The sequence below is a fragment of the Cydia splendana genome, chromosome 18 (genome assembly GCF_910591565.1).
Source record: "Cydia splendana chromosome 18, ilCydSple1.2, whole genome shotgun sequence".
NCBI lineage: Eukaryota > Metazoa > Arthropoda > Insecta > Lepidoptera > Tortricidae > Cydia > Cydia splendana.
Window position 1 is genome coordinate 1,886,302 of NC_085977.1, and position 9,529 is coordinate 1,895,830.

Here is a 9,529-nt window from a genome sequence, read left to right on the forward strand (position 1 = left end):
AATAATATATAGTTGGTCAAGCAGATCTTGTCAGTAGAAAAAGGCGGTAAGTTTGAAAAATGTAGGCGCGAAGGGATATCGTCTCATAGAAAATTTGAATTTCGCGCCTTTTTCTACTGACAAGTTTTGGTTGACCAGCTATAGCTGTGGGATTATGTTAGGCCTCGTAATAAAAACCAAAACTAAACTTAACTTGTTCCCAGACGGAGCAAGATGCACTCCTAAGGCTGCAACGGGTGTTGGAGGTTGCTGCGGAGTATGGACTTGAAATTAACTGGAAGAAGGGAGCCCCCAAAATTATGTGGGATTATGTTAGGCCTCGTAATAAAAACCAAAACTAAACTTCACTTCTTTCATTTAAGTAAGTAAAACTAATTATTTAGAATATTTTAACACCTTAACGCACAAACGTGCTCGCTCGCTCACCATTCAAATCGTTCTCCCCGTCCCTTTCGCACCTCTTGTCATCTTACGTTCCATTCCTACATAGCTTAAAAAAAATTGAAGCGATCACTAATACACATAAAACACAAATAAATAGGAAAAGTAAAGTAAACCAAAATATTTATATTTTTGGTACTTATAAGCTTTTATCGCTGCCTTCACTTTTCTTTCCACGGGCAACTAATACAATTAGTTGCGTTGTTTTATCACAGAGTTCCCATAGCCACCTCCTGTCTCCATCATCAGATCAGCTCCACGTTATCATAATTTTGCATTGTCATCCGATTCACATATGTATGCAAAATTCATCTCAACCGGAAATCGGGAAATCGGTCAAATTAAGCTTCCAAGATTTGACTCACACTAACGTATACTAACAGACAAGTACATTTATTTATTTTATTAGTTTTAATTTATTTCGTTTATACTTAATTTTAATAATAGTTTATAAGTTTTGTTATTAAATAAATCTTCTTTTATATTCAAACTAAAAACTAATACTAAATAAAATTAAAATACATCTAAGAAATTAGGCCCCTTTGGCATGGTGCCGAGGACGCTGGCAGCATTTCCCCGCTGTAAAAGTCAAATAAAATCTTGTAAGAAGAACTGTCTAACTGTCATTAGTCTGTCACTGTCATCATGTCCCCAGAACCCAATGTCTGCTCATCACACCGTATTATTGTTGGCTATACAGCACATAATCGCAAAAAGATTACCTTTTCTTCTGCAGCAATTGCTCAAAATTTAAAACTAAATTTACTCTCTCCGTTCCTCTTACGGATATGTTATTTTATAGATAGACTATCTTCGCTTAATGCAAAGCGTTTATTTCTTATTTTGTCTAGCGAATTACTTTCCACCGTATAAAGAGAGACAGAAAAAAAAAGTAGTATGTGAAAGTACTTGTTCGACAACCGCGGTTTGGAGAAAGATCTGGTTTTCGTTGCACCTGTGTAACGAGAACCCATCTCAATGAATCACTAAATTCACAAAATCTTTGGTATATTATACCTTTAAATGAGCAATTCTTGTTTATTTATTTATACATATATAACTGGGTCAAGCAGATCTTGTCAGTAGAAAAAGTAAAGGACCAGGAAGGAAGGAGAAAATTTAAAGGACCATTATGTACTGTACTGTTAAACGTTGTACCTACGATACACGTGCATATTTCCTATTTGTCGCACTAGTATCGTAAATAACTATTACTTAACACCTTGGTGGACACTAGACGCCTATAGGCGTAATCCCATTGTTCTGTCTCTTGTCTCTGGCGTAGTGTCCAGCATAAGTGTTAAGTAACTAGGTAGGTACCTTCACCAAACCTTACCGCCGCCATACAATCGAAGTTCCGCCACAGAATAAGAAATAGTACTACCGTACAGAAAGGACACTTCCTACAAAACCGAAGTTTGACAGCGATTCAGGGTCGAATCATGATATCCCTTTCTAACTTATGGCACTATACCTTTCGACTATTTAGGGTTGTCAAAATTCAAGTAATTTTATTATCTTATCTGTAGTCGTGCACGCATAGGGACGTCAAGTTGTGTCATAGACCTAGGATTCGCTTGCGCTTGACAGACAGCTGAAGTGTGCGAAAGGGAAGCCATCACGTATATGAACATCCCATGAGTGCGAAAGAGTCAGACTACCAAAGAGAAAACGTAACCACTTTTGAGTTTGACGACGGCCGCGGACGGCCAAGAGCTTATCACGGTAATTTTCAAATTGAAAAATATACACGGATTAGGACGAAAAGTATTAAATAAAGTAATTCAGTGAAGATGGTGTCTTGTAGTGTGCCGGATTGCAGTGTCACAGGGCCGAATAATCCAAGCAAATACTCATTTCAGAGGATTTATGATATTCCGAGCGAAATTTTCATAACGATATTTTGTCAAATTAACAGCGTAAAAAGTGTAAGAAGCCGGTTTATACAGTTCATTATAAGTTTTTTTTCCTTTGTGTGCTAATATTTTATCATATTAGTCTATAATTTAAAATATTTTGTGTAAAAACATAATCTGTTACTTTACGCTAGGGCTTGACAAAATGTTCACATGACAGTATCGATAACTTGTCGGTATATTAATAGCTATGTAATTATTTCTTCACAAGACATCATTAAGATAGTAGCTTTTATAACCGACTTCAAATAATAACGATTGTTATACCTTTTTGAAGGTGTTCATGTATAGCGGTAAACTTAAACTTCACTTTCCAACACAGTAAGAGTTACATTAAGATAAGTCTGCAACGATTTTGATGGCAAACGCAGTGCAAGTGTTATTTATACGTCATATTGTCGTAGAATTTTAACGTTTAAAATAACACATTTGAAAAAGTAGTCGATAAAGCAATCAAACATCGACAGATTATTAATATGTTGTAACATGACATCACTATTTTTGATCTCACATAGACAATTTACGCACACACTTGCATTTCATTTTTGGTCACACTTTCGAAGATTGACAGTTGTTCTTTGTCATATAATTCTTTGAGTTGTGTCAACCCTAATAATTGCTCGGAGCAATGCCGAGCCGAACGAAGCCGAGTTTGCCCGAAGTTAGGAGTGTCTCCCCACTGGTTGCGCTCTCATTTTAAAACAACATGCTTTAATTACATGAAACTTAGCATGAACATTTACGTAACATGTACTATGTCAGGTACTTACTAGTTTTCTTTGCTAGAGCAAGTAGATGTTTTTGTTATGTAAAACTTTTCCATGGTGTCAATAAAGTGATGGAAAATTTGCTACCAATTTGATTTATTTTTATTTAAACGCAGATAATAAACATTTGGTCCTTCGCACCCGGATTGTGAAATGTCTGTAGATACTTAAATTAAGTATTATTCAGAACAGTAATTTAAAAAAAATGCATTGTGCAACAATCTTGGTTATGAATATTATCTAAGTTCTAAGTTTTTAATTTAAGTCTTTATGTTATGTTTTACATATGTACTTTTTGTATTTTGTTGCATCAATAAACTTTCAGATTTACATAGACTTTAAGTATTTATATAGATTTCTACGTTATATAACTCACATCTCCATGAATCGCTTAAACATACCTAACAGTGAAAAATTATGTTATCAGGTAAGCAGAAATGCCTAATTTTTGAGTCAGTGTGTCAAATTCCCAATGTCTAGTCATCCTCTAGTTTTTATCCTATAAAAGAAAACAGGAAAAAACAGACAGTGAATCGCAACTCGAGCGTAGAATGCCCACGATAATTTTATTGCAAGATCTATTTTATGGACACAATCATAATCATAACAAAGTCGATTCATGTCTTCAGAACCCCATAAAAGGCAAAGGTTATAGAAAATTGCCATAACGAGTCCATAAAAAACAAGGACGGGCTAAAGAAGGCGATAGCTTTTTAATCTAGTTCCCATTTCCTGTTGTGATGTCATAGTATGGATGTAATAAGTAAAGGCACCAAAATCTAACACACATAAATGCAAAATAAAAACAACATAGTTAATAAGCCAATCTAATACAATGATCATTTATCAAAGAGCAATCTTGAGATTATTTACAAATACATGTTATCCATTACTGGTTACGTTTTAAGTCGTAAAAGTTCGACTTAAGGAAAGCAGTAATGGAGAGGGAAACTGTCAGAGTCTCAAGGCATCAATCGAAATTGAAAGTGTCGTGTTACGCAGACCCTATCACTGAATGGAAAGGTGCAGCTACATTTCACCAAGTATAAAACGTAGCTGGCATCGTACAATGCATCAGTTAACATTTTGTCGTCGAATCAAACCCAGCAACATGATCGTCATAGTAAGTGAAGTTAAATGTGAAAAAACGCCTCGCGAAAGTGACATAACGGATCTTGCAACTTGGTTAATAGAGTGAAAAATACGTCCCATTTTGGTTTTTGTTCTGTTTTTGAATTTATGTAACGGTTATGTCATTTGTGTGTGCTACATCCGTATTTGAAATGGTCTTTTTGGGTCATTGTTTACTTTGTACTTTAAAATGGAATGGAAGTACTTACTGAATCATAAACTTTTATATGTAGTTTATCCAGATTAATCTACTTAATACATTATGTATGGGTGGATATTTCTTAAGTCACAAATTGTGTATGTACCTAATGTACCTATGTCTTAATTTATGCAGGTACCTACTTACCAAAGGAGCATGATTTTGCGCATATGCGAAATCACTAATTGTCAAAGATATTAATTGACATGCGATCCAATCAAATACTGACTTCTCTTTTTGTATTCATCTTTATCAGAATATTGAAACAAGAACTAAATAACGTTATTTTCCAATTCCCTCACTTAGATATTAAGCCAATATAAACCGTGTACAAATTCAGACAGAAAGTTTACAAGTCAATAAACATTGTCTATACCTACCTAATTTAAAAACGTTTCTATTCCAGAAGTCAACAACAATCCTCCTACTGGTCGCCTGCGCAGCGGCTTACCCATACCCGCACCCTGACGAATGGGAGCCCGAAGGCCACTCGCACACAGAGCACACCAAACCGTACCATACTACTGTGGTCAAGAAGATCGGCGTACCGGTACCGCATCCGGTCGCCGTGTCAGTACCGCAGTATGTGAAGATCCCGATTCCGCATCCGTACCCAGTGCATGTCACTGTGGAACAGCCGATCCATGTCCCTGTCTATAAGGTAAGCCTTCTAAAGAACTTTTTTTTCTGTTCTTAAATCATCCGCCAACCATAGGCTAGAGAAAACATCCCATTGTAAAGTCATGTGCAGTAACAGAAACATAGTTTATTTTGCTCGGACAAGAAAAACAGTACGAGGATTCCCTACAAGTGTTTCTCGGGCCCCAATACTTCTCTTACTCCATCTGACCTTAATAGCCATAAAGCAATCTTACCAAGTCGTACTACGTGACCGTAGTCAAGTTCGGCGTGCCGGTACCGCATCCGGTCGCTGTGTCGTTACTGCAGTAAGTATGTCTTTTTTTTATTGGGAGGAAAATCCGTTGTGGATACCTCCGCACCGGATGCAGGGACAGCTGGCGTTATGTCGGACTTTCACCGACTAAAAACCTCCCGGTTGTCCTCCTCGGCGCATTTCGGAGGGTTCTGGGATCTCCAATGAACGCGCCAGTCCCGTCCTAGCGTTATTCCACTTTGTAGGTCCCCTCTTTTTTCAGTCGCAGTCCCTAGCTGCGACCGTCTCCGACCCCGAGGACCCCCCCCCCCCCCCCTTTTAGTCGCATTTTACGACAGGCAGGGCCGTAGCCGTATTCTTACGCCCGGGCTACAGGGCGCGCAGTAAGTATGTCTAGATCCCGATGCCAGAGTTGTACCCTGAGCACGTCACTGTGGAACAGCCGATCAATGTCCGGATCTAAAAAAAAATGTGAAGGTTATAAACGCACCAAGTCACAACGGTTTGCCTTCAACCCATGTAACAATAAAATCCGTTGGGTGCGATGCGTCCGATGCGTGCGATGTGGCCCTGTGGACGTCTACCTTTAATATTCTACTAACAAACTGCTATGCAGTTTGCCAAATAAATGCTTATTGTACTCATATTTTATAAAAGTGTCTTAATCATTTGTCTGATTGGTAATAGATCAATCACTTTAATCCCACAAGTCTTTGATTTCTTAATCACCAGATCAGCACAGATGTAGACAATTTTAAAAAGAGATCAAATCCACAACAACTGGAAACCATGACCTCAGCCTAAATTTTCTAAATGCCTGTTCGTCGTATCTCTTTTGTGAGTAAAGAAAAACGAAAGATAACTTATAAGATTTGCATTGAGAAGTAAATATCAGCATTCAGCATAAAGTCATCGATAAATGTCATTCACCTAAAAATCAGTAAATGTCGTGTGCCGCACCGATTATGCAATTAATTTTCTCTTGACGCCACAATCTGATTGTTAGCGAAACCGCACTTGTAAATGGCACTAGATAATTCTATTGTTTTTACTGAAGGTATGTTAAAGACTAGGAAATCTTATCTCTTCGTAATAATTATGACTAGTTTTTTTGGCGCGTAAGTAATTGTAGAATTCTACTGTTTTATGTTTTTGTCCTGTCCTCTTGCCTGTCACCTCTATCTAATTGCTAGAAAAATTAAAGATGGCTAATATTTGGAGAGTGTCAGGCATATAATTACGGCCGGAAGCGCTATTGCAACAGAAACGTTAATTTAAAATCATTCCATTCTCAAGCTTTTTATTAAAAATCAATTTAATCCCAACATTTCATACCATGCTCACCGCATCACGATAGTCACATCTGCAACTGTCAATTATTACATAAAAGCCATTTGCTAAAGTAAAAGTAAGTGACCGTTACTAGAGCGTGTTCCTATTTTGAAAAAAAAGTCCATTCTTCCCGCGTCCGTTGATGGTGTAACATTCTAAAATCGAACGCTAACCGAGCGGCTCATTGAACATTATTAGATTTAACGCTTCGATTTTGTTTACTTTATCAGATTAATTGTAAAAAAACGATTGGTCAAGACTGGTTGGGTCCAAATTATTGAATTGAATTGTCTGTGAATATTTAATTTAACTTGGAAAAAACGGTTCCTAAGTCACATTTTGGTTATCGCATCGCAAGTTTAACTAAGTCACGCTGTTTAAAACAAGCACTAAGCATGTATTTTTATATCCAGGTCGTGCCCCAAATCGTAGAGAAACCCGTGCCCTACACCGTGGAGAAGCCCGTGCCCTATGACGTCGAGAAGCCGTACCCCGTCGAGGTCGAGAAGAGGGTCGAAATCCCCGTTCCCAAGCCCTACCCGGTCCACGTGCCGGTCTACAAACACATCTACCACCACAAGGGAGGCAAGAAGCACTAAACAGAAAAAAAGCTTGTACCGCAAGCGTATTTTTCTATTCATAAATCATACAAATTCAAATTCGGAAAAGAAAAATGTTTACAATGTAAACTGTGTCTTTTACCGTTCGGTATTGCCATATTTGGCTTCATGTAAATAAATAGTTAAATGGATGTTTAAGGCTAGTACGTGGGTCCCCACACCGCAGTTGTTCATTGTGATATTTATTGTGTGTTGATATTGTTTGATCGTTGTTGACTATTGAGTAATTGTTGTTAATTGTACTTTAATGTTAAGTTTGTTAAATAAATAATGTACAAAATATTTCTTGTCTTTCCATTAACTTTATTGGTTTAAGTAATTTTGACATGAATTATGAAGTAAACGTGAACCTTCCTAAAAATAAGATTCGGTTAAGGCAGTCGGTCAGCGGTTTAAGCGTGAAGAAATAACAGACAGGCAGACAGAGTTACAATCGCATATAAAATAATCAAATAGTTTTAAAAACCCGACTACAAAAAACTATTTGAAACGATAAGTGCATTATATCATTAAAAAAACTCAATCTCATGACTATTATAGGTATGTATGCCTTTAAGATTTGAGGAGTTCCCTCGATTCCTGAAGGATCCTATTAACAGAACTGGGTTTTGAAAAAAATGGGACGAATCGCACTTTCAATCAAGAAAAGAGTTTTCAAATACGATGACAGAGTTACGGAGTAATAAACCGAATTGCGAACCTTCACCTTTTGATATCTTGAAGTCGGTTAATTAAGTAGGGATAGAGATAGTAGAATATAATTGTTGTCTATCTCTTCGCCTCGCCCGAGTTCTGCATGCGCCGGCAACGACACCTGCGCACGGGCATGACGTCACGGAGTCATCGTCCCGCCCGTGACCGCAGTGAAAGTCATTACCGCGAGAATCGCGAGATCTGTCTCGAATGCACTTCCTCGCTAATCTGTGCTATAACCGCGAAAATAAAGTTCGTAATCGAGCAATCTCTGTCACTCTAATTACACCTTAATTGGAGTAGAAGACTCTGTGTTGACCGCTGGCGATTGCTAATTTAGAATTTAATAAGTTCGTTTTTTTTCATATGTATCTACATACAATATTATTCTCCAATTAAATAATAGCAATACCCTTTCGGATTCTGAATTAGGTACTATACAGTTAGACCAAGAAAAGTCTGTAGCGATTTTGATAGCCCACGCAGTGCAAGTGTCATATTTTCATAGAAGCTTGACGTTTAAAATAACACTGGCACTGCGTGGGCTATCAAAACCGCTGCAGACATTTCTTGGTCTAACTCTATTATATACTCTGTTCCTTTGGGTATTTAAATAAAAGTAAACAAACAATTTGTAAATTTACGGGTAGTTATAACATTTATTGGTTAACCAACACAACAAAAGCGCCTGGATCTGTCACTGGATGACCTGACTTTAACCTCCATTATTTGATCCCGTAATGTTTTTATCTACCCTCATCTGGCTTAAGGAGCCATTTGAGGGTAGATTTTGTTTACTTTTATTTGAATACCGAAAGATACAGACTATAGTTGCGCTAATATCAGGTAAGGTAAGGTTCTTCCTCCTTCAAACCAAGCCTAAAAAATCACCTGATATTAGCCCTACTGCGAGTTAACCGCAAAAGGAAAGCCACCAGTATCAGTTAGCCTCTCGTATTACGAAATGAAAGTAAAACGAGAGATGAACGGCACAGGAAGTTTCCTGTTCGAGTTATGTAACTCTTATTTATACTTTATAAACTAGATTATGGTCTTATGTCATTAACTAATAATATTTGTAATGAGTGCAATGACAAATAAATTGATTGGTTTCGTTTTAAAGCTTTAAAAAGTTGTTTGTTGATTACAAAGATGTATTAGTACCTACTAGGTAGAGAGGTAGAGGTATATTTACGTAATCTAGATAAGTTTACTTGCCAATTTTCGTAAGAAATCAAACACACAATGGCACGGCGCCGTAGCAATGGGATGGGATTAGCCGGTCAAAGTGAAGATGATGCTCTCCTGACCGATTTCTGCCACAGCGACTGTGTGCTCTGGAGTAAATAGGCAATTTTTAATTCGTGTTATTAATGTAGTTGATCCACTCTCTTCTCTATCTTCTTGCTAAATGCTCGAGCGCATTTTAGACACGTCAGCGCACCAGCTACATAGTTCTAGGGAATTGAGATTGGCGGCCGAGCCTTATAAGTTCATCTCGTTTTCTGTCAAGCTCACTGCGGCGTTCAGTCTCA

General features: G+C 37.5%; 1 protein-coding gene across 1 annotated transcript; it reads left to right on the forward strand.

The window, feature by feature from the left end:
- Nucleotides 1-4,175: 4,175 nt before the first annotated feature.
- Nucleotides 4,176-7,583, forward strand: LOC134799179 (uncharacterized). Its single transcript, XM_063771575.1, has 3 exons — nucleotides 4,176-4,247; nucleotides 4,861-5,115; nucleotides 7,095-7,583. Exons 1-3 carry the CDS (start codon nucleotides 4,194-4,196, stop codon nucleotides 7,278-7,280), a joined length of 495 nt encoding a protein of 164 aa, XP_063627645.1. The 5' UTR covers nucleotides 4,176-4,193; the 3' UTR covers nucleotides 7,281-7,583.
- The last annotated feature ends 1,946 nt before the right edge of the window (nucleotides 7,584-9,529 follow it).

Excerpts from the sequence above, each read along its gene's own strand:
- LOC134799179 (XM_063771575.1), top strand. The coding sequence starts at position 4,194 with ATGCATCAGTTAACATTTTGTCGTCGAATCAAACCCAGCAACATGATC. Across the intron at positions 4,248-4,860 it reads CCAGCAACATGATCGTCATA|AAGTCAACAACAATCCTCCT; the intron begins GTAAGTGAAGTT and ends TTTCTATTCCAG. Across the intron at positions 5,116-7,094 it reads TCCATGTCCCTGTCTATAAG|GTCGTGCCCCAAATCGTAGA; the intron begins GTAAGCCTTCTA and ends TTTTATATCCAG.